Source organism: Budorcas taxicolor, chromosome 8 (genome assembly GCF_023091745.1).
Source record: "Budorcas taxicolor isolate Tak-1 chromosome 8, Takin1.1, whole genome shotgun sequence".
In the NCBI taxonomy this organism is placed as follows: Eukaryota; Metazoa; Chordata; class Mammalia; order Artiodactyla; family Bovidae; genus Budorcas; species Budorcas taxicolor.
The window spans coordinates 109108296-109133495 of record NC_068917.1 but is presented as its reverse complement, the minus strand read 5'-3'; the positions used below and the strand labels follow the sequence as shown (position 1 = coordinate 109133495).

Here is a 25200-nt window from a genome sequence, read left to right as displayed (position 1 = left end):
CCAGAGCAAGGGATGTAGAGTTTGTCCTGAGGGCTCCGGGGAGTCTCTGAAGGTTTATAAGCAGCATGGTGAGGTGGTCAGACTCCTACAACAAGCAGTGTGCTGAGGTATTAAAGAGGGCGGGGTTTGGAGCCAGACTGCCTTGGATCAGATCCGAGCTCCATCAGTTACCAGAACCTCAGACAAATGACTTACCTTCTATGTGTCTCAGTTTTCTAGTTGGTAGAATGGGAAATAATAATAGTTATTTTTTATTACAGCTATTGTGTGGGCTAGTGAAGGTGAAATAAGTCAACATAGGTAGAGGGTCAGGCCCAGGGGAGGATCTCAAGGGATGCTATTACTGTTCCGCCTCAATGATCATTCTGCTACTGGGTAGGGAATGACTCAGCATGGAAGAACCTGGTGGTAGAACGCTAGGGACTTAGGCAGGAGATGGTGCCCTGTGCCCAGGAGGGCAGTTCTGAAGCTTGGGCCACTACCGCCGTGGCTTCTGGGACTGCCTCTCTACTCTCCACCGTTGTCATCGTCCTCTCTTTCATTCTCCTTTGTTCCAGGCCTTCAGGAGCGCACTGATGAGCTCTTACTGGTGCTCGGGGAAAGGGGATGTGATTGATGACTGGTGCAGGTGTGACCTCAGCGCCTTCGACGCCAGTGGGCTCCCCAACTGCAGCCCCCTCCCGCAGCCGGTGTACGTATGTATGGCCCCCCTTTCCATGAGCTCATATGCCTGTCCTGCCAGCCCAGACCATGGCTTGCTTCTCCTCCCAGGGTGCTTCACCAGAGGCCTGAAGTCTCTGGGGGCCTGCTTCCTCCTTTGCAAAAGCACGGAGCTTTGGCAAAACAAAATCATGGCTCAGGGGCAGACGCTTACCCTGCAGCATGTGCTATCTTGATAGCGCCAAGCCATCCATCGTTACTTCTTTTAACTCATCCATTTGGCAAAAGTTTGCGGGATGCCAACTACTGCTTTGTCAGGTCCCATGTTCACCACTAGGGCTACTGAGATAAAGAAAGGGTAGGACCTTTTCTAAGGAGCTTTCTGTTATTCATTCATTCAACAAATAAGTTTTGAACACCTGCTATGTGTCAGACGCTGGAGAATTCACTAATGAGCAAGATAGGCACAGTGTATGCACTTAGGGAGCTGACCATTTAGGGAAGGGGACAGATGACAAAGCAAAAACAAACAGCATACCATTTAAATGTTTAAATAACGAAAACATGAGTGAAAAAGAAAAGATGTGCTAATGGAGAGAACGAAACGGGGAGGCTGTAGTTGGAGGAGAGGGAGATAGCCTGGAAGCCTCTCTGAGAAGACCTGAATTAGAGTCAGGCTTGTCAGGTAGCCAATGGCAACAAACATGGTTCGGGAAAAAGCCAGAGCCCCTGGGAAAGCCCCGACCCAGGAAATTCACCGTTTGAGGAAGTAGAGAAAGGTCATCACGATTAGGGGAGTAAAGTTAAGAAGGAGGGTGGAGTAGGGAGCAGAGGAAATCCGGGCAGGAACCAATATTGAGGCTCCCTTGTGAGACAGTCATTGAAGAGTTGGCGGCTATGGTGGAAAGAGGGAAGGAATCTGGGCTGGGGGACGTGCAAAGTCACTGCCATGTCTCTGTCCCCAGCTTGCTGTGTGACTTTATGCAGAGCAGTCTCTTTTCTGGACCTTACTTTTACCTTCTATGAAATGAAGGGATTGCACTTCCTTCTCTCAAAGGACCCTCCCTGTTCTCACCTTCGAGCATTCTGTTGTTTCTTACTTTATAAAAGGATTCCTGCCCTCTGTGAGGGGTTACTGAATTAAGGATATTGAAACATTGACTAATATACTGGGGGACTGAAGAGAATGTCAGGGAGGCTGGAAGATACTGTGTTTGAAGGCACTGCCAATTTAATTGACAATGAAGCATCATATAGTTTAAACAAATGGCAACCTAATCGATTTTCTGTGAGCACGTGCTGTGCGCTTGGATTAATTTACTGGATTCCACATGGATCCTAAAGGGTAGCTTTTCTTATCCCCATTATAAACAAGGAGACAGAGGCTGAAAAAGGTGAAATTAGTTGCCTAAGTATATGCAAAGGGTTACTGGTGGGTTCAATCGGAGTTTGACACCAGACTGAAACCCACACTTTTAATCTGGACACATGCACACTTCTTTGGGGCCCAGACAATACCGGCTGGCAAAAAAATCCCCCCTTCTCTGTCATCCCCCCAGGCTGCGGCTCTCCCCAACAGTAGAGCCCTCCAGCACTGTGGTCTCCTTGGAGTGGGTGGACGTTCAGCCAGCTATCGGGACCAAGGTTTCTGACTATATTCTGCAGCACAAGAAAGTGGACGAGTACACAGATACAGACCTCTACACGGGTAAGTAGAAAGCCCAAGGCTTCCTCTTTTGTTGAGATGGTGTAACAGAGGAGGGCAACTGGGATTATCTAAATATCTCTGCACTCTTGGTGTTTTCTGAACTGAGAAGGCATCGGGAAGCGTCATTGTTTGGTGTCTGTGACCTCGTGCCCACACCTGTGTGCTTTTTTGGTGTGACTTCCAGCAGGGCAAGGGAGCAATTTGTACTTGGAAAGAATTTTCTGAGTCTCTAAGTTGGATCCTCAAAGTCATATACTAAAGTGTTAGTTAATTCAAACAAGGATTTGACCTTTTCTACTTGGAAAGGTCTACAGGTTACCTTTTTTGAAGACCTTGATCTGTAAATATATTATCTCTGGGACTGAGATAAAGATGCTCAAAGGATTCCACTGTGCGTTGTCTTTCGTGTTGGGGAAGAGGATATGGAAGTCATCCAGACCTGCAGGAGAAGATGGGAGACGTGGCTCTTGAGGGCTTTGTGGCCAGTCGTTCAGTTGTCTCCGACTCTTTGTGACCCTTCTGTCCCTGGGATTCTCCAGGCAAGAAGACTGGAGTGGGTTGCCCTTTCCCCCTCTAGGCCCGAGTGCTTTGAGTATTCTTAAAGAGTGTACAAGAGGCTGCTTCATCCTGAAGGTGGATCTGCAGGGCTGGTCTGGCGTAGGGCAGGCGGGGAGCCTGGGTCTGTGGGAGCTGGACTTGAGGCTGGGCCGTGAGAGCAGGCCTGTCGCTGGTGAGTGTCAGGGGCCTGGGGCCGTGGGAGCCAGCCTGGTTCTGGGGTGGGTCAAAATCTGGAGTTGGTGCTTGCTGACCTCATGCTGGGCCCAGATGGAACCCAGGGTTCAAGGATAGATCGCCTGGGGGCCTTTGGAGCTGGCAGGCGCCAAGGTGGCATGGGGGCCTGGGTTCAGGGGAGCCCACAGGGAGCCTAGTGCTACAGAAGCTGCAGGGGCCTGGAGCCAGTAGTTGCTGGGTTGAGCCAGGGGCCTGGATCCACACAGGCATCTGCTGGGAGCCGCCTGCCGCCATGAGAGCTGACTCTGGAGTGCAGGTGGAGTGGGCCTCAGTTTTCTCTTTCCTTCCATAGGGATGGTTCTCTCTCTGCACTGGGCTGCTCAGGCCTGGGGAAGAGGTTATAGGAGTTACATGAATCTGTCTTTCTGACCCTCCTCAAAGCGTTTTTTTTTTTTTTTTTTTTTTTGTTACTTTCATGCTTCACCTGGGAGCTACAATCTCTATTTACCTGAGTTCTTGTGAGTCTATTTCTGTGCATGGACAGTTATTCAAATTGATATTTTGGTTCAAATTGTCCCCACGGTGCTGTGATTCGGATGGATGGGTTCAAATCATTTTTCGGTACAGGTGGTTAGAAGGATGATGGGGGTATTGGGGGTAGGGGGAGAGAGGCAAGTGTTAACAATTCTTAGGTGACTGTTCTGCAGATAGTAGTTACCGAACAGTTACCAAGTCTATTTTGGTAGATCAAGTCACAAATACCAGAGAGGTCTGTGGCCTTTCCAAAGTCTCACAACTGGTCTGTCTTGCTCCCAACACAACGCTTGTATCTTTATTTATTAAATTTGATGGTAAAAAGCTGAATGCTAGTTTGCTGCTTTGCTTTAATTAGAAAATGAATATTGAATTATGTGTGTCATAGTTTATGTTTCCTAGTTTGCTAATATGGTAAATTATATTGATACAACTTCAAACGACTGAAAAAAAAAAAAGCCTTGCATTCCTGGAATGAATCCCACACGGTCTTTTTTATATATTGTTGTATTTGTTGTGTTAAACTTTTATTTAGATTTTTGTATTCTTGTTTGTGAGGGTTTAATCAGTATTTTCTTATAATGCTTGTGTCTTTGTTGCTGTCAGCATAACTCTGGGCTCTCAAAAAAAATTGCAAGACACTTCATTTTCTCAAAGAGTTTGAGTAGAATCAGAGTTTGGGTGATATAGTTTTAAAAATTGTTTGATAGAATTCACAAGTGAAATAGTCTGAGCTTGGAACTTTTCTTGGTTTAAATTACCAATTTAATTCTCTGATAGATATAGGGCTACTCAGGCTATGTATTTCTTCTTAGCTGATTTTGGTACCTTGTGTGTTTTAAAGGATTTATCCATGTCATGTAAATTATAAAATTTACTGGAAAAAAAAAACTTGTTAGTGATATTCTGTTATTATTTTTAATATTTATGGAATTTATAGTGATGTCAATCTCTTAATCTTGATATTGGTAATTTCTTTCATCTCTCCATGGGATTTTTCAGGGAAGAATAAGGGAGTGGGTTGCCATTTCCTACTCCAGGGGATCTTCTCAACCCAGGAATCAAGCCTGTGTCTCCTACGTCTCCTGCATTAGCAGGCAGATTCTTCACCACTGAGCCACCTGGGAATCCCTATGTTCCTAAAGAATCAGCTTTAATTTCACCTATTTTCACTATTATTTTTCATTTCATTGATTTCTACTCTGATCTTTGTTGTGGTTTTGTTTTTTCCCTTTTGCTTATTTTGGATTTTGTTTGTTCCTATTTTTGTTGTTGTTAATTTTTAACTTGGTAGCTGAAGTTGTTGATTTGAGATTTTTCTTGTAAGACATTCTAATTTCCCTTTAGTTTTCTTTTTTGACCCATGGACTCTTTAGATGCATGTTACTTAATTTCCAAATATTTGGAGACTTTTGAGATATCTTTCTCCTCGAGTTTTAATTTGATTATATTATGTCAGAGTACACACTTTTTATGACTTTAATCTTTAATTTTTCTATGTTATTTTATAGTGGAGTAGGGTTGATTAACAAGTTGTGCTTTAGGTATACAGCAAAGCCATTCAGTTATACCTATGTTCAAGCTCTTTGCCCGTTTAGGTTATTACAAAATACTGGGTAGAGTTCCCTGTGTCATGCACGAGGTCCTTGTTGATTACCTGTTTTAAATATAGCAGTGTATACATGTCAGTTCCAAATTCCCAGTCTTTTCCTCTCTCTGATCCTTCCCCCCGTAGCCAAAATTTCGTCTCTGTTTCTGTTTTGTTAATAAGTTCATTTGTATTGTGTTTTGTTTAGGTTCCGCATATAAATGATATCATATACTGTTTATCTTTGTCTGACTTCAGTTAGTATGATAATCTCCAGGTCCATTCGTGTTACTGCAAATGCATCATTTCATTTTTAATGCCTTAGTAATATTCCATTGTATATATGTATCTCTTTTTTTTAAAATCCATTTCTCAGTTGATGGACATGTAGATTGCTTCCATGTCTTGGCTATTGTGAATAGTGCAGCAATGAATATTGAGGTGTGTGTATCTTTTTGAATTATGATTTTCTCTGAATCAATGCCCAGAAGTGGAATTGCTGGATCATTTAAAATTTATTGAGACTGACTTTATGGTACCAAATTTGGTCTATTATTGTTTTCAGTGTCCAGTTTAAAATCATGTCGACCCTTCTATTTATCAATGAGTTTTTCTGTGGATACTAGTTAGATCAAATTTGTTGACTGATTTTCAAGTCTTCTGAATTCTTTTTGATTTTCTGTCTTCTTACTGTTCAGTACTTGAAAGTGTAGTATTGAAACCTCTGATGATGATTGTGGATACATCTATATATTTATCCTTATAGTTCTATCAGTTTTTACTTTATGCATTTTGAAGCTCTTATCCACTGAATAAACATTTAGAAGTTTTATATCCTCGTGATGAATTGATCCCTTTATTACTATGAAATGGTTGTCTGTATCCCTTCCTCCTTTGTCGTATAATAGATTAGAAGAACATCAATGCATGAGTTTATCTCTGGCTTTTCTATCCTCCCTTGAGTTGCATTTTTGTTTTTATACCAGTACCATACTGTCTTGATTACAGTAACTTTTTAGTATAGTCTGAACTCAGGGAGCATGGTTCCTTCAGCTCCATTTTTCTTTCTGAAGATTGCTTTGGTTATTTGGAGTCTTTTGTGTTTCCATACAAATGTTAAAAAAAAAAAATGTTCTAATCCTGTGAAAAATGCCTTTGGTAACTTGACAGGGATTGCACTGAATCTGTAGATTGCTTTGAGAATTATTATAGTCATTTTCACAGAATTGATTCTTCTGTGGTATATGTCCATTTGTTTGTGTTGTCTTTGATTTCTTTCATCAGTATCATACTTTTCTGAGTATAGGTCTTTTGCCTCTGTAAGCAGGTTTATTCCTAGGTATTTTATTCTTTTTCTTGCAGTAGAGATGGGATTGTTTACTTAATTACTCGTTCTTTTTTAAATTACTCTTTTTATATTTCTTTGTTCGTGCATACGGATGTACGATACGTCTGTGTATTAATTTTGTATCCTACAGCTTTGCAATGCTCATTGACTAGCTCTAGTAGTTTTCTGGTGACATCTTTAGGATTTTTTATGTACAGTATCATGTCATCTGCAAGCAGTGACCATTTTACTTCTTCTTTTCAAATTTGGATTTTATTTATTTCTTTTCTTCTCTTTTTGGCCTGGCTAGGAATTCCAAAACAGTGTTGAATAAAAATAGCAAGACTGAACATCCTTATCTTATTCCTGATCTTGGAGGAGATGCTTTCAGTTTTTCACCGTTGAGAATTATGTTTGCTGTGGATTTGTCCTATATGACCTTTATTATGCTGAGGTAGATTCCCTCTGTACCCACTCTCTGAAGAGTTTCTATCATAAATGGGTGTTGAATTTTGTCAAAAGCTTTTTTTTTCATCTATTGAGATGATCATATGGTTTTTATTAATCAGTTATGGTTGGTAGAATTTGTGTTTGAAACCATCTGGTCCTGGACTTTTGTTTACTGGAAGACTTTTAATCATAGCTTTAATTTCATTACTTGTGATTGGTCTTTTCATATTTTATATTTCTTCCTGGTTCAGTCTTAGAAGGTTGTTCCTTTCTAAGAATTTGTCCACTTTTTCCAGGTTGCTCAGTTTTTTGGCATATAATTGCTTGTAGTAGTCTCCTATGATCCTTGTATTTCTATGGTGTCAGTTGTAATTTCTCTTTCATTTCTAATTTTATTGATTTGAGTATTCTCCCTTTTCTTCTTGATGAATTTGGCTAAAGGTTTATCGATTTTGTTTATTTTCTCAAAGAGTCAGCTTTTAGTTTCATTGATCTTTGCTATTGTTTTCTTCATTTCTATTTCATTTATTTCTGCTTTTATCTTTATAATTTCTTCCCTTCAACTAACTTTTTTTTTCATTCTGTTGCTGCTGATGTTCTTTCTGTAATTGCTTTAGATATAATGTTATGTAGTTTATTTGAGATATTTCTTGTTCTGAAGGTGGGATTGTATTGCTCTAAACCTCGCTCTTAGAATAACTTTTGCTACATCCCATAGGTTTTGAGTCGCCACATTCTCACTGTCATCTGTTTCTGGGTATTTCTGATTTCTTCTTTGATTTCCTCAGTGATCCATTGGCCATTCAGTAGCGTATTGCTTAGCTTCCATGTGTTTGTGGGTTTTTACAGTTTTTCTTTTGTTCCCCCATAATTGATTCCTAATCTCATAGTGCTGTGGCCGAAAAAAAAGATGCTTGATACAGTTTCAGTTGTCTTAAGTTTACCAAGGTTTAGTTCATGACCCAAGATGTGATCTGTCTTGGAGAATGTTCCATGTTCTCTGGAATAGAAAGTGTATTCTGCTGCTTTGGGATGGAATGTCCTCAGTTCAGTTCAGTCGCTCAGTCGTGTCCGACTCTTTGAGACCCCATGAATTGCAGCACGCCAGGCCTCCCTGTCCATCACCATTTCCTGGAGTTCACTCAGACTCACGTCCATCGAGTCAGTGATGCCATCCAGCCATCTCATCCTCTGTCGTCCCCTTCTCCTCCTGCCCCCAATCCCTCCCAGCATCAGTCTTTTCCAATGAGTCAACTCTTCGCATAAGGTGGCCAAAGTACTGGAGTTTCAGCTTCAGCATCATTCCTTCCAAAGAAATCCCAGGGCTGATCTCCTTCAGAATGGACTGGTTGGATCTCCTTGCAGTCCAAGCGACTCTCAAGAGTCTTCTCCAACACCACAGTTCAAAAGCATCAATTCTTCGGCGCTCAGCCTTCTTCACAGTCCAACTCTCTCACATCCATACATGACTACTGGAAAAAGGTGTCAATTAAATCTACCTGGTCTAATGTGTAATTTAAGTCTTGTGTTCCCTTATTAATTATTTGTCTGTATATCTGTCCATTGGAGAAAATGGAGTGTTAAAGTCCAGTTTTTGTTTTTATGGCTGTTAGCATTTGCCATATGTATTGAGGTTCTTCTGTGTTGGGTGCATAAATATTAACAATTGTTATATCTTCTTGGATTGATCCCTTAATCATTATGTTCTGGCCTTCCTTGTCTCTTGTAACAGTCTTTATTTTTGTCTGATATGAGTACTGCTACTCCAGCTTTCTTTTGATTTCCATTTGCATGGAATATCTTTTTTCATCCCCTCTATCTTCTTTCAGTTCAGATCAGTCACTAAGTCGTGTCTGACTCTTTGCCACCCCATGAATCACAGCACGCCAGGCCTCCCTGTCCTTCACCAACTCCCGGAGTCTATCCAAACCCATGTCCATTGAGTTAGTGATGTCATCCAGCCATCTCATCCTCTGTCGCCCCCTTCTCCTCCTGCCCCCAGTCCTTCCAAGCATTAGGGTCTTTTCAAATGAGTCAGCTCTTTGCAATAGGTAGCCAAAGTATTGGAGTTTCAGCTTCAACATCAGTCCTTCCAGTGAACATCCAGGACTGATCTCCTTTAGGATGGACTGATTGGATCTCCTTGCAGTCCAAGGGACTCTCAAGAGTCTTCTCCAACACCACAGTTCAAAACCATCAATTCTTTGGCACTCAGCTTTCTTTATAGTCCAACTCTCACATCCACACATGACCACTGGAAAAACCATAGCCTTGACTAGATGGACCTTTGATGGCAAAGTAATGTCTCTGCTTTTAAATATGCTATCTAGGTCGGTCATAACTTTTCTTCCGAGGAGTAAGCGTCTTTTAATTTCATGGCTGCAATCACCATCTGCAGTGATTTTGGAGCCCCCAAAAATAAAGTCTGACACTGTTTCCCCATCTATTTGCCATGAAGTGATGGGACCAGATGCCATGATCTTCGTTTTCTGAATGTTGAGCTTTAAGCCAGCTTTTTCACTCTCCTCCTTCACTTTCATCAGGAGGCTTTTTAGTTCCTCTTCACTTTCTGTCATAAGGGTGGTGTCGTCTGCATATCTGAGGTTATTGATATTTCTCCCGGCAATCTTGATTCCTGCTTGTGCTTCTTCCAGCCCAGTGTTTCTCATGATGTACTCTGCATATAAGTTAAATAAGCAGGGTGACAATATCTTCTTTAATTGATTTCCATTTTGTTTCTTTTGTTGACTTATTATAGTTGTAACTCTCTTTTCTTTTATTAGTGATTACTTTAAGGTTGATACACTCATATTTAATATATCACAATGTGCCATCAAGTGCTATTATAGCACTTCATATAAAGTAGAGGAACCTTATATGTGTACTTTTATTTCTCTCCTCCAAGTCTTTATCTTGTATTGTCATACATTTTACTCATATAAAGATGATTCATAATTCATTGTTACTTTCCTTAAAAAGTAAATTACCCTTTAAATATATTTAATTAATAAAATTAGTTTTATGTGTTTATTCATGTACTTACTTTTTTGATGCTCTTCATTCTTTCATATGCATCCATATTTTCATATGATTTTATTATCTTTCTGCCTGAAAGATATCTTTTATTATTTTTATATTTCAGGTCTGTTAATGATGAATTCATTGTTCCTTTTTTTTTTTAAAGCTGTTACTGGTGGATATTGTGTTCTAGACTGACATACTTTTCTTTTTGTAATTTAAAGATGTTGCTCCTATATCTTGCTTAAATTATTTGTAGTGAGAAATCTCTTTTATTTCTGTTTTTGGTCACCGGTATAAACATACTCCCCTCCCCCTGGCTGCTTCTAAGATTTTTTCTTTACTATTGGCTTTGAGCAATTTATTATGTTTGAGTTTTATTAAGCTTTTTAGATCTATGGGTTTAAAGTATTATCCCATCTGGAAAATTGGGGGTCATTATTCTTCCTGTTTTCCATCTTTTTTCTCCTTCAGTGACTCTAATAATAAATGTATTTAGTTACTTGAAATTGTTGTTTATCTCACTGATGCTCTTTTCATTTTAAACAATTATTTATTTTTTGTTTGTTTCATTTTGAATAGTGTTTAGTGCTGTGTCTTTAGTGTTTCCTGCAAAATCTAATCTACTGTGAATCTATGCAGTGAATTTTTTTTTTTAACTCAGACATTGTAATTTTCATCTTAGGAAGTTCAGTTTGAATTTGGCTAGTGTATTTATTTCTTAACCTTTTTGATTTATGGAAGAGAGTTATAATAATGGCTTTGATGTTCTTGTTTCATAATTTTCACATCTGTGTAAGTTCTGGGTCAGTTTAAATGGGCTGATCTGTCTCCTTATTATGTGTTGAATTCCCTTGTTCTTTGTATGCAGGTACTTTTTGGTTGGACGCCAGGCATTGTGATACTTGCCTTGTTTGGTGCTGGATATTTTTGTATTCCTATAAATATTTTTGAATTCTATTCTGAGACACAGTAACTTACTTGGAAATAGTTTGATTCTTTTTGGCCTTGCTTTTGGGCTTCGTTAGATGGAACCAGAGCAGTGTTTAGTCTATGCTAGTAATTCCCTACTACTGAGGCAAGTCTCTTCTATGTATTCTACACAGTGGCCCGTGAATTGTGACATTTTCCTGTGTAACTGGGAGGAATAAGCACTATTCTGGCCCCTCTATGAGCAATGGGCCTTGTTCTATCTAACCCTCTTGGTTTGGTAGGCTCCTTACAAACACCCATCAACCAGTACTCTGATGAGAATTGAAAGATCTCTTAAATTTTGAGAACGATCTCTTAAAATTTTCTTTCTGTGCAACTGTCTTCTTTCTCTTATTCTATTCTATAAGCTCTTGAGTTTTTGGTCTTCCCAGAATAAGAACTCTGTCTTCTTCATTTAGGGAGTCTACCAGTTATCCCCTTGCTGTGCCCTAGAAACTCCCTAAAGGCAGGAATCTGAGGAAGTTTTAGGGCTCACAGAATTTGTTTTCCATTTTTCAATATCTCTGTCCTCCGGTGCCATATTTTCAGTTTGAAAACTCATTTTCTTTTCTTTAAAAAAAAAATTAACATTTCAGGCAGTAGGGTAAATAAATCCAGTTTCTATGTCACCATCTAGTCCAGAAATGGAAACCTAAGATTCTTTCTTCTGATTGTTTAGGAACCAGTGTTCTTACCTAGGAGTTCTTTTTTTTCCTTTTGATAGAGATAAACTTTTTAGTTACATGATCTGGGAGCACTCTACAGATATTACCCCTCCTTTTCCCTGCTACCCTTCATAAGTTTGAAGATAATGACAGAGCTGCCACCATCTTTTCAGGTTCTTCTAATCCTTCCTTGTGTTGCTGCTGCTGCCTCTAAGTTGCTTCAGCCGTGTCCGACTCTGTGCGACTCCATAGATGGCAGCCCACTAGGCTCCTCTGTCCCTGGGATTCTCCAGGCAAGAACACTGGAGTGAATTGCCATTTCCTTCTCCAAAGCGTGAAAGTGAAGTCGCTCAGTCGTGTCTGACTCTTAGCGACCCCATGGACTGCAGCCTACCAGGCTCCTCCATCCATGGGATTTTCCAGGCAAGAGTACTAGAGTGGGGTGCCATTGCCTTCTCTGCTTCCTTGTGCTCAGTTCAGTTCAGTTCAGTCGCTCTGTCGTGTCCGACTCTTTGCGACCCCGTGAATTGCAACACGTCAGGCCTCCCTGTCCATCACCAACACCCGAAGTTCATTTAGACTCACGTCCATCGAGTCAGTGATGCCATCCAGCCATCTCATCCTGGGTCGTCCCCTTCTCCTCCCGCCCCCAATCCCTCCCAGCATCAGAGTCTTTTCCAATGAGTCAACTCTTCGCATGAGGTGCCCAAAGTACTGGAGTTTCAGCTTTAGTGTCATTCCTTCCAAGGAAATCCCAGGGTTAATCTTCTTCAGAATGGACTGGTTGGATCTCCTTGCAGTCCAAGGGACTCTCAAGAGTCTTCTCCAACACCACAGTTCAAAAGCATCAATTCTTTGGTGCTCAGCCTTCTTCACAGTCCAACTCTCACATCCATACATGACCACAGGAAAAACCATAGCCTTGACTAGACGGACCTTGGTTGGCAAAGTAATGTCTCTGCTTTTCAATATGCTATCTAGGTTGGTCATAACTTTTCTTCCAAGGAGTAAGCGTCTTTTAATTTCATGGCTGCAGTCACCATCTGCAGTGATTTTGGAGCCCAAAAAAAGGAAGTCTGACACTGTTTCCACTGTTTCCCCATCTATTTCCCATGAAGTGACGGGACCAGATGCCATGATCTTCATTTTCTGAATGTTGAGCTTTAAGCCAGCTTTTTCACTCTCCACTTTCACTTTCATCAAGAGGCTTTTTAGTTCCTCTTCACTTTCTGCCATAAGAGTGGTGTCATCTGCATATCTGAGGTTATTGATATTTCTCCCGGCAATCTTGATTCCAGCTTGTGTTTCTTCCAGTCCAGCATTTCTCATGATGTACTCTGCATATAAGTTAAATAAGCAAGGTGACAGTATACAGCCTTGACGTACTCCTTTTCCTATTTGGAATCAGTCTGTTGTCCCATGTCCAGTTCTAACTGTTGCTTCCTGACCTGCATACAGATTTCTCAAGAGGCAGGTTAGGTGGTCTGGTATTCCCATCTCTTTCAGAATTTTCCACAATTTATTGTGATCTACACAGTCAAAGGCTTTGGCATAGTCAATAAAGCAGAAATAGATGTTTTTCTGGAACTCTCTTGCTTTTTCCATGATCCAGCAGATGTTGGCAATTTGATCTCTGGTTCCTCTGCCATTTCTAAAACCAGCTTGAACATCAGGAAGTTCACGGTTCATGTATTGCTGAAGCCTGGCTTGGAGAATTTTCAGCATTACTCTACTAGCATGTGAGATGAGTGCAATTGTGAAATAGTTTGAGCATTCTTTGGCATTGCCTTTCTTTGGGATTGGAATGAAAACTGACCTTTTCCAGTCCTGTGGCCACTGCTGAGTTTTCCAAGTTTGCTGGCATATTGAGTGCAGCACTTTCACAGCATCATCTTTCAGGATTTGAAACAGCTCAACTGTAATTCCATCACCTCCACTAGCTTTGTTCGTAGTGATGCTTTCTAAGGCCCACTTGACTTCACATTCTGGGATGTCTGGCTCTAGATTAGAGATCACACCGTCATAATTATCTGCGTCGTGAAGATCTTTTTTGTACAGTTCTTCTACTTGACCTTAATTCTCTCCACCATCCAATTCTTGAATTTTTCAGGGACAGTTGTCTTTCAAGAAGCAAGATAATGACTCTTATGTCTTTGTAATTTGTTATCTTTCCACAGAACCTGACATACACAGATGTTTAATGTTCACTAAATTGAAGTGTATGTGGGTAGGTATATACGTGTCTTAAGTTTTCAATTCTGATGTTACTTCCTTGAGTGCTGTGTGGTCTTATAAAGTCCTAGAGACTAGCTGAGTACATCATAATCCTAAAATGTGTCATGATTAATTGATGCCAAAGATGATTGGCAGTGGATATCTGAAGCAGAAATCTTATCTGTTTATCTCCATGCCACTTCTACTATATCTCAACAATCTCAAAGGTCAAGTTGGACCAGTTTTAACAACTTCCGTCTACTTTATTGAGCTTTATCTTAGGGAATGCAAGGCTAATTAAGGAGCTTGGGCTTCTTTATTTTTTGAAAACCTAGCTTCTGCTTTCAGTTCCCATAACTTCTCATCGACAAATCAAGAGCCAGTCAACATCCTTTCTGCGTCTCAGGTTCCCTATCTGTGGAATGGGATAGCTACTAGCTACTTTGAGGGTCAAATGTAACACAGTTCTTGGGACATGGGAAGTACTAAAAACTAGTTGCCTGTAATTTCCTTGAATTTTTTTTTTTTAAAGGAAACTTCAGTGTTAGGAAGAAAATAAACAATAAAATAAGGTTTAAGGCGTGTTTTGTTGGAGCATTAGGATTACTCACACATTTGGCCAGGTGAGGCCGGAATAAGGAAATGTGGGCTTTCTCTTTGATCTCTCTGGATTTTTGCTGGCAGCCGAGTCCAGTGCTGTAATTGTTTATTCACAAGCTCATGCATGCGTGTGCACAGATATACATGCATACACACATTCTTTCTCTTTCTTTCCCTCACACACACAGGCACACACAGGCACACACACAGGCACACACAGGCACACACACATTCTTTATGACTGCCATCTGTTCAACACCCTTTTGAACTAGCTGTTGAAACGCTCACTCTCCCTCCCCGTCTCCCTCTCCCGCCCCCCACCCCTGGGTTTGGCGCCCGCTTTGTTTCCTTCAGAGAAGCCATTGCTCTGTCCGTCCTGGGACTCCATTGGGAAAGCCAAGCATAACTAGCCTCCTGTTCCAGTTGTTTGGAGCAGAGACGGGGCTTATTTTGGGGGGGGGGGGGGGGGTGGTGGCTGAATTTCCCGCACGCTAATCTGTCATCGATATTAAAAACAGACATCTGGTCCTCCCACGTGGCCTCATCAGAGCAATTGACATAGGTTTGGGCCTCTTGGGCAGGGGTAGTAGATGCACGGGGGCTGGGGGCTGGAGTAAGGAGGCGGGCTGAGGCAGAGGCAGATTTAATGAATCCAAACCCCATGCCTGACCTACAGAGAAAAGCTGAGGAAGGTGGGACGGCGGGGCTTGTCCAGAGGTTGCATACGGGAGTCAGTGCTAGAACGGGGGCCCTGGTTTCTGTATCTTCTCTCCCTGCCAAGTCCGCACATCTTTCCCCCAGTGATGTTACCTCTGGTGTGCATTGCTGCTGTTGAGAATAGACCAAGAAACAGACAGAAATGAGAGAACATAAAGTGTCTGTGTTTGTGGGCAGGATGGAGTGTCTGGACACCTGATGGCCGCTGGGGGCTCTGACCTAACAGAGAACGTAGCCCTTCAGGCACATTGCTTCTTTGTCCTACATGGCAGTTCTGAGAATCCCCAAACTTTAGAGCGGCAAGACCATAGGCAGTGAGTCCAGCCCCTCACTGTAAGGGCCACAAAGGGAAAGACAAGAAGGAGAAGGGTCTCGCCCGATGGCATGCCCGCCCCCCCACCGCACCCCTCTGCGCTGTGTTTGGTCATCTCCGGAAATAGTTCTTTAACCTTTTAAAAATCAGAGACTTCTCTCTCTCACCGTGAGGTTCCCAGCTTCCAGCTTTTGGTTTGTGGTTCAGGGCTGGAAGGCCAGCTGGCTCTGTCGGGCTGCACAGCAACCAGGCAGCAGGCCGTCCCCACCCCCCCCCACATCTCTTCGTGAAAGGCAGCAGCATCTGGAGCTGGTCCGTGCCCCTTTCTGTGCTGGCATCCGGGAGCCTGATGGGCTGCTCCAGCACCAGGCTCTCCTCCCAGCTCTCCCCTCTTATCTCTGTGTCTCCCCTCCTCTAACCTCTAGGTCTCTCTCTCCCTCCTTCCTTCCTTCTTGTTCTCTCTGTATGTATGTCCCTCTAGGCATCTGCCTCTCTGCTCTTTTTTTTTTTTTTTAACTTCATGTCACCTTTGATCTATGTCTCAGTCCATCTTTTCCTATCTTTACCTCTTCAATCCGCTTAGGCATGAGCTGCTAATCTGGTTTCATGTAGAACTAAGTCAGGGACAGTGTCCTGAATGGTCAGAAGATGTCTCTATCTACCCCAACCCCGTTCTCTCTTCCCTCCTGTTTCCATCAAGCCTCATCTACAGCAGAAAGGACACCCCTACACACACCCTCTCTCCCTCACCACCCCCTCCACCCCAGCATCCCTTCTTAGACCTCAGATTTCTGACCTTGTCAAGTGAAGGGGAGCAGTTATAGAGGCGAATTGTCTGGGGAATCAACTCAAGGCAGAGGACCACCAGGCCCCCAACCCCCAGTAGCCAAGGGGACGGTGGCGGCAGGGCTGTGATGGAGCGATTGCATCGGAGCTGTTTATGAAATACCGTAGGAATTACTCATAGCTCCTCGAGCAGCGCAGGCCGTGGCTGAGCTGTACCCTTTGTCTGAGAAGCCAGAGGGGCCCTCACCCGCCTGCTGTCTGCTGCCCTGGACCAGCTTGAGGGAGGTGATGTCATTGGAGCCCAGGCCCCGCTCCCCCAGCTCGAGTGGAGGCGGGTGAGGGAAATATGTGTTACAGGGCGAGGTACAAAGCAGCATGGCTGCAAACATCTGGAACTGATCTCAGGTCCTCAGAAAATGTTTCTGTCACTCTAGCCGCTCTCGGGGTGAGAGGTTCCTCAAGTCAAGGGCTTCCAAAGGGAAAAGGTACTTGGAGGGTCTTAATTCTCTCCATTCCCGCATGCCACCCAGCCTGCCTTCTATATCACAGGGTGGGGTTTTTTTGTTTGTTTGTTTTTTTAACCAGTTCACAAAGCACACTCATCTGTTTCATTCGTGTATATGGAACTCTTACTATGGTTCAGATGCTACAGAGCATGGTAGGCAAGGAATAGGAGCAAGACAGGCCTGATTCCCACTCTCATGGAGTTTACGTGTCCACTGGGAGATAGATGGGACTTTCCAGGTGGTGCTAGTGGCAAAGAATCCACCTGCCAATACAGGAGACACAAGAGATGCGACTTCAGTCCCTAGGTCGGGAAGATCCCTGGTGGAGAAGATGGCAACCTGCCCCAGTGTTCTTGCCTGGAAAATTCCGCAGACAGAGGAGCCTGGCGGGCTACAGTCCATGGGGTCGCAGAGTTGGCTGCTCCTGAGCACACATGGGTTTTGGGTTTTAGGAGATAGATAACAATTTAGCAAGAAATGAGGCTAAGCATGGTCGGTGATGAGACAAGTTGGGTACTGTAAGTGCACAGATTAGAGGATTCTAACTCAGTTTAGTGGTGTCAGTAAAGGCTACACAGGAAGTGAGTTCAAGATCCTGCTCCCACTAGTTGACCATCCTGGTTAAACCTCACTTAAGAATACCAGCTCCTATGTAGGACTCACCCTCTGGTCGAAAAGACTGCTCTTCTAGTGTCCTTTTCTCCCCAAGGCCACTTGTCACCCTGCTTGACATTTGAAGCAACTTTGCATCACCCACCATAGATACAAAGAGAAGAAAGATTAGCTTTCCCTCTGTTCTCTCTAGAACCTCCTTCCAGGCCAGAGAAGAATTAGGATATGCAAGTGCCTACCTCCCATTCAAAGACTTTTTACGATTCAGTCCATCCTGCCTTATGACCCTAAAATGCAGTCATCCACCCCAAAAGATAAAATCGAATATCATCCAGTGTCCATCTTCTTACCCTAACTGAAACTGATGCTCTAAGCATCGGTGCTGGTTTGGAGTTTTCTCTTCCTCCATCTGTATTCTACTCGGTAGATGTTCAAGTCCTCCTGGGTTCCCTGCCCCAGCAGTGCTGTCTCTGCCTTCTTAATCTGCTCGTCTCCAGTGAGCTTGCCCCGAGTGCCCCTCAGCCACCTGCTGCCAATTCACACCCTGGAGTTGTCCTCATGTGACGTTGTTGTCCCATCAAAAATCATTAGCTCCAGCATCCCACCCTCTGACCATTGTCTTTTATCTTGTCTGATTTTTGATCACTCATTCCTACCACATCTTTTAACTCAATTTGATTTCTCATTCCTCGGTATCACTGTTCTATCTCCATCCATCGGTTTCACCTTTTTTTAAAGTCACCTCCCTATCCATGTGAAATGGATTGCGTGTTTATGTCCCCCTAAAATCCATATGTTGAAACCTTAATCCCTGATAGTATTAGGAGATGGGGGGTTTGGGCAGTGATAAGGTCATGAGGCAGGGCCTTCATAATTGGATCAGTGTCCTTTAAAATGACATCCCAGAGAAATTCCTCACTCTTCCACCATGAAGTTACAGTCAGGAGAAGGCTGTCTATGAGGAGTGTACCCCAAATCTGCTGATGCTTTGATCTTGGACTTCCCAGCCTCCAGAACTATGAGAAATACATTTCTGTTGTTTATGAGCTACCCATCATGATGTTTTGTTATAGCAACCCAGATGGACTGAGGCATCACGGCAGAGCTCACGGCTCATAATTTAATCACTGTTCTCAACCAGCTCCTGATCTCTTTTGCCTCTCTGGTCTTCAGCTGCTTTGCTTGGCCAAACACCTACACTGGATGCATGTCACAGCTCTCCATCTTCTCCTCTGCTAATATGTACATCAAACAGACAGAGAAAAGGACACAGTTGGGGATACTTGGCACCAGTGTATCATCGGTCACCAGCGTCAGCCTGGTTCTTCATGCTACCAGGCAATCCTACTAGACTTCTATCAATTTGCTTTCCATTTCACCATCCTTCAGCTCATGGCAACTTATCCTTCCCCCTCTCTCAGCAAATGATTGTGTCTCCTCATTTGCTGAGAAGATGTACGAGTGTAGGAAGTAGGTAAACTTCTCTCCTTAACTGTTTTGGATCCGTGTGCTTCTTTCTGCACATTCTTCCTCTCCTGATGCAGGGCGGGAGGTTCTCTTTTCCTCTGCGAGGTTAATCCTTGCATCACACTGTTTCCTGTGCCCTGCTAACTTCCTAGGAAACTTGATGCATCAGTTGTCGCCCTATATTCTCTGTTTCCAACCTCTCCTTTAGTTTCCGATCTCTCCTTCCAATCTTTTTTCTTTTTCAGTTCAGTTCAGTTCAGTCGCTCAGTCGTATCCGACTCTTTGCGACCCCATGAACCGCAGCACGCCAGGCCTCCCTGTCCATCACCAACTCCCGGAGTTCACTCAGATTCACATCCATCGAGTCAGTGATGCCATCCAGCCATCTCATCCTCGGTCGTCCCCTTCTCCTCCTGCACCCAATCCCTCCCAGCATCACAGTCTTTTCCAATGAGTCAACTCTTCGCATGAGGTGGCCAGAGTACTGGAGTTTCAGCTTTAGCATCATTCCCTCCAAAGAAATCCCAGGGCTGATCTCCTTCAGAATGGACTGGTTGGATCTCCTTGCAGTCCAAGGGACTCTCAAGAGTCTTCTCCAACACCACAGTTCAAAAGCATCAGTTCTTTGGTGCTCAGCCTTCTTTACAGTCCAACTATCACATCCATACATGACCACTGGAAAAACCATAGCCTTGACTAGATGGATCTTTGTTGGCAAAGTAATGTCTCTGCTTTTCAATATGCTATTTAGGTTGGTCATAACTTTTCTTCCAAGGAGTAAGCGTTTACTATCATTAAAATGTACTCTTATGTTTTTCTTTAAAAAAAAAATTCCGCATCTTGCACTCTATCGTGACCGTCCCACTCCTTTTCTTTATAAACACACTTTTGAAAGTAGAGTCTGCAGTGGCTGACTTCATTTCTTCACTTTCTACTCGTTCCCTCACTCCCTCTACTCTGTCCCCTGCTACCTCCAAGTTTACTGAAAGCTTTTTCTGCACAAGCATCTGTAACCTCTGTGTCATTAAATCCAATAACATTGTTTGTGGCCATAGATTTACTGTGTATCTTCAAGCATTCTACAGGCTTCACCATTCCCTTCTGAAACCTTTGTGGTTTTGTTTTTGCTGTTTCTGGGACACCAAGCCCTCCTTCCTGGTTCTTACCCCTGCCTCTGGAACTCCGCTGCAGCCTCCCTGGCAGACCCTGTCCTCCTGTCTGTTATTTAAATCCTAGAGCACCTTCGATCTTGGTCTTTATCTCCTTTTTTTTTTCAGTTTAAACTCTCTCTCTCTCTTGACTCACATCTACTCCCATGGTTATACTCAATATACTCACGGCTCTTACATTTGTGTTTTCACTTCTTCCTTCTGAGTTCTCTGTCTATATCCAACACAAGCAATTCAAGGTCAACATGCAAAGCTGAACTCATTTCCATCTCCCCGCTAGTGTGCTCCTGACGACCTGCTCATTCACTCTCTACAACTGGTACCTCTATGAATTCAATTCCTTGAAGCAAATTCCCAAGATTTAGCTCTTTTCTCTAGTTTTTCTTTATATTCAACTTATAACCGAGTTGTTTTGCTTTGATCATCATTATTCTTTCCCCCAGCTTTACTGAGATATAATTAACATACGACATTATCTCTTCAATCTATTCCTCTCTCTCTACTCTCGTTGGCTGGTCTACACCACCCATCATCTCTTGCAACCGCTTTCTAATTAGTCTTCCTATTAGCCACTCTTCCATCCCTTTCAGGTATCAATTCTAAAGCCAGACTCACCCTTCAAAATACAACTTTTAGATCCTATCCAGTGCGTAGCACAGTGCTTGGCATATCAAAAACTCTTGATAAGTATTTGATGAATAGATTTTTAAATATCATTTCCCTAATGTGAATCCTTTAAGAGCTTCCCATAGCTCTTATAACTAAATGAAAAAAAATTGGCATGACCTCTAAGGTTATGAATACCGCTTTCGGTCACTTCTATTTGCTCTTGATAGATTACACAGATCTTCTTTCCCAGTTAGAATTTCTACACTCAGAGCTCAGCTTAAATTTTATCCAAATTTCTAGATGATATTGGGCCCTTTCATTGGTTATGTAAACTTTCCGCATTTAGTATTCCCCTTGTGGCACCTAGCGACAGTTATGAGGGATGTATTTTGCTTTGGGGAGGGGGAACAAGAGCGGAACGTCTGCCTTTTCTCTCTGGAATACCAGCTCCTGCAGAGTGGAGTGACGCTCATTTTCTTCATGACTCTACCCCACTGCCTGTAAAATGCCAGGATTATAGGAGGCGCGTAATAAAGACCTGAAGTGGGAGCGGGAAGCAGTGAGATGGAGTACAAGTTGAGAGGTATGGGAGACAGAAAGCATTCCAGGTAGAGGGAGAAGCGTCTGCAGTGACCTTAGGGTATAAAAGGGCGGCATGCTAGAGGACGCGTTGGGAGCGGTGGGAATAGAAGAGATGGTAGAAGGGGTGAGATCATGGTGAGCTGTTTAGGGCATGCGCAAGAGTGAGGGTTTCATCACCCTTGCTGCTCTATTGGAAGATGAACTGAAGGGCCTTTGAATCCATTATTTCATTTTATCTGAAAAGTATTCCTTCCAAGTGAGAGGGAATTGTCATCTCCATTTACTGGTGAAAGAGTTGAAGATGAGGCTTGTAAAGTTGATAGTTGGAGGGCAAACTTTTAAGAAGAGTGGGGCCAAGAATTGAATGTGAGTCTTCTGACTGTTTAATCCACGTTTCTTTCCATTTCTCGCTGCTGGTGTAATACTAGCCAGAGGCAAGAAGCCCCAGGATTTGGGGAGCAAAAAGAATGGCTGACTTTTTTTTTTTCCTACAGAACTTCATTGCCCTAAAAAGGACTCTGTGTGGCAGTGAGGTGTGGGCTAGGTGGCCCAGTCAGTAGGACTAGGTCTCAGCTTCTGCTGCCCACCTGGAGAGATGGCCAACATGGAACTGAGAGGAGGCATCAAAGAGAGTCCTAAGGTGAAAAGAGAATATGAAAAAGGTACACCTGTAAGGTCTCTCCCTCCTTCATCTGACACGGGGAGGTGGGAGAGAAGTAGATTTTCCCTCTCAGACATTATCAAGTGCCTTGAAAACGTTAATTAATTCTGTTACACCTCGACTATCTCTCTGTTTTCTTCCCCCCTAAGACCACTATAGATAGCTTCCTCAGCAGGCTCCTCTGCCCTTAGTCCTATCCCTGTATTCAATCTTCCTCATGCTGCCAGGATCTTATCTGTCTATACTTGTGTCTTCCCAATCATACTTCCCATATATGACTGCACTAAGAAAAAAAAGAGTCAGGACTAAACACCAGTATTTCTCAGTACTGTGAACAACCAAGGAATGATGTATGATGTGTGTGGGTGTGAGGTGCCTGGTGTATAGAATATGCAATAATCACGCATCTTCTTTCTTTTGCCCTTACCATCTTTGAAAATATACGTAATGCTCTTATCTGAAATAATTTCCCTTAAGCTATGGGTAACAAGCCAATGGCTTTTTAAAATGTTTGAATAAGTTGTCAACACTTAAAATCAGGAATATTTTTACATGTTTTTAAAAATCTTTTTCTATGGAAAAAGGGTAGCTTTTGCTAACCCTGGGCTCTTCCCACATGACAGCAGGGGATAGGAGCATGTTTTAGCAGCTGCCCCCTTGAGAGAGGGCATGCATACTCTGCTTGCCGTGGTCCTCCTCTTCCAGGCTGTCTGACATCCAATCTACTACTTTAATGTGTTAGGTGCTCTGCTCCTGTGAATATCTGAATGTGCCGTATCTAACATAGACCAGGGACAGAGGACATCATCGCTTGAGAGTTTTGTATTCACCATTTCTTGAAATATTTTCACCTGCTTCTTGCCATAACACAGGCAGGGGGTTTGAACTGACTGTTGAATCATAACAGAAATGTCTTATTAAGATCACCTCAGTTTTTGAATTTTACTGTGTGCCCCACAAGACTTCTAGCTTTTTGAAGGTGTCTCTCTAGTTGATCACTGAATTCATTTGTTCATTTTCCCCAGCACACAGTATGACTTGCAGTAGAAGCCTAGTGGGTAGCCATTAAAGGAGTACCCTAAACAAACAGAGCTGAGATGCTGTGGTAAACTCATTTACTCTTCCAAATAATGCCAGGGTGAAGTTACTGTTTTTATTCTAATTACACAGAAGCGTAAGCAGGTGCAGAAGTAGCCCGCTGAGCATTAGGCATACAGACTCCTTAGATGTCACACTTCCAAGACCCTTACAGATCAGTTAAGCCAGTCTCCTCAGCTCAGATGCGGAGACTGATGCAGAAGTCAAGGAGCTCCCGCTCAGTCTCCTGGTGAATTCGGACTAGCACAGAGGCAGGGTCTCCGGGGCCCAGCCCAGTACTGGTCTCCCCACCATGTGCCCTTAGGAGTATCCAGGCTTGGATTTGGCCATCAATTCCATTCTAGTCTTTATAAACTTCCTGTGATTGAATTCCCTCTCCTTGAGTCATCCTGTCCTGCCTCTCAAGGGAGAGATTCTGGGTAGGGCCCTGGAGCCCTGTGAGATGAGATCAAGGAGTTATGTTCACTTGACCCCAAACCCCTCAGGAAGAACTCAGTTACCCTGCCCTGATCTGGCCTCACCTAGTCGGACACGACTGAGTGACTGAACTGAACTGAACTGAACTATCATGGTAGAAGGCAAGGGTGGAATACCCTGGAGAGAGGGAATTTGGTTATTAACCAACAGTGAAGATAGGCTTATAAGAGAATAGTAATGGGGCTTGTTGTAATTGCCTTGGAGACTGTTGACACATTTAAAAGCCTCAGGCACAGTTGGCATCAGTGATGTAGGAGAGCTTCCCAACACCTAAGAGTTCCCTGGGAGTACTCCCTCCATGATTCCCAAGGTCCTTTTAGAATCCTAGGAAATCTGGAAGAAACCATAGGGATCACAGGCAAATCTCTACCCATTGTCCATCCTCCACCCTTCACATCTTACTCAGTCATTACGGATGAGGAATAAGATCAGAAGTGACTTGACTGAGGTCAAAGCTCATGAATATAATTCTGTAAGCCTAGAGGGCATATCAAGAGTCCTAAAATAATTGCTGCCCGCAGCATCGACCATTTAAGTGCCAAAGAGCTGTATCACAACATCTGTGAATTCGGGTTCACTCATTATTTCACATCCCAGGCAGCAGTCATCCTTTAGGAGCATCTGAGTTTTGGGGAGAAAACCTCCAAGAAAGGAGCATCCCATTTTCAAAGGCCAGAAAAGACACAGGCATTCGTGTAGGCAAATAAATTCCTTTATATAACCCTCCTTGAGCTGTATTTCCATTATATTTGAAAAACAGAATGATACAACTCAAAGTCTTTCACTTCCTGAGTTGACTTTTAGGAAGCCGATGCCTAACCTAACGTGTAAGGGCAGAAGTCAACACTCAACTTCTTTCTTGTCCTCAGACATATCAAACTTTGCCTCTATTTAACCTCTGCCTGGGTCAGGAAGATCCCCTGGGGAAGAAAATGGCACCCCACTCCAGTACTCTTGCCTGGAAAAATCGCATGGACGGAGGAGCCTGGTGGGCTACAACCCACGAGGTCACAAAGAGTCGGACACGACTGAGCAGCTTCACTTTCTTTTTAACCTCTGCCTAGAATTTCCTGCCCCTGCTTGTTTGGATTGTTAGCACCTTCATAGCAGTTGGTTTCTTCCTTCTTTTGCTTTCTTCTTCACTTTGAGGTTTCCCTGACCACCCAGGTATATGCTCACTTCTCTGTCTCTCCTGTTGCATCTCCCGGCAGTATTGCTCTGACATCGCTTACCATTCTCTGAAATAATCTCCCTTGCTTATGTTTTTGTGTATTTATTTTTGGTTCCCCTGCTCTTGAATGTAACCTCTATTAGGGTGAGAATGTCAGTTGTCTTAATCTATGCTGTATCCCTAACACCAAAAATATGCATTATGCTATTATCAGAACTCATTATACCATGAGTGGAGAAGCAGAAAGGCATCCACTGTAAAGAGAGCCAAAGGGAGGATGAAGCAAGAGGGGTAGCATTTATTAAGCACTGGCTCCATACTAGAAACTTCATATGCACTATAGAAAGTGTAAAACTAATTAAAGGGAATGGGAAAGAGAACCAGTGCTTATTGAACATTTATATAGCAGGTGTCCCTATAGTATTTAATCATCAGAATTATTCTGAAAATAGCTGTTATTATCTTTATTTTACAGGACATTCAGGGGGATAGAGTCACTTTCTGAGGCATATAGAGTTGTTAAGTGACCGCGTTAGGGTTTGAACCAAATTCTTTCTCCTTCGG

At 42.9% G+C, this 25200-nt stretch overlaps 1 protein-coding gene across 1 annotated transcript in view; it reads left to right on the top strand.

Annotated features, from left to right (window-relative positions):
- The window catches only part of ASTN2 (astrotactin 2), a 1033755-nt gene that overhangs the window by 861135 nt on the left and 147420 nt on the right, over positions 1 to 25200 (top strand). The window contains exons 18-19 of the mRNA XM_052644759.1: positions 558 to 691; positions 2220 to 2368. Coding sequence (XP_052500719.1) covers positions 558 to 691; positions 2220 to 2368 — 283 coding nt within the window. The remainder of the gene's footprint in view (positions 1 to 557; positions 692 to 2219; positions 2369 to 25200) is intronic.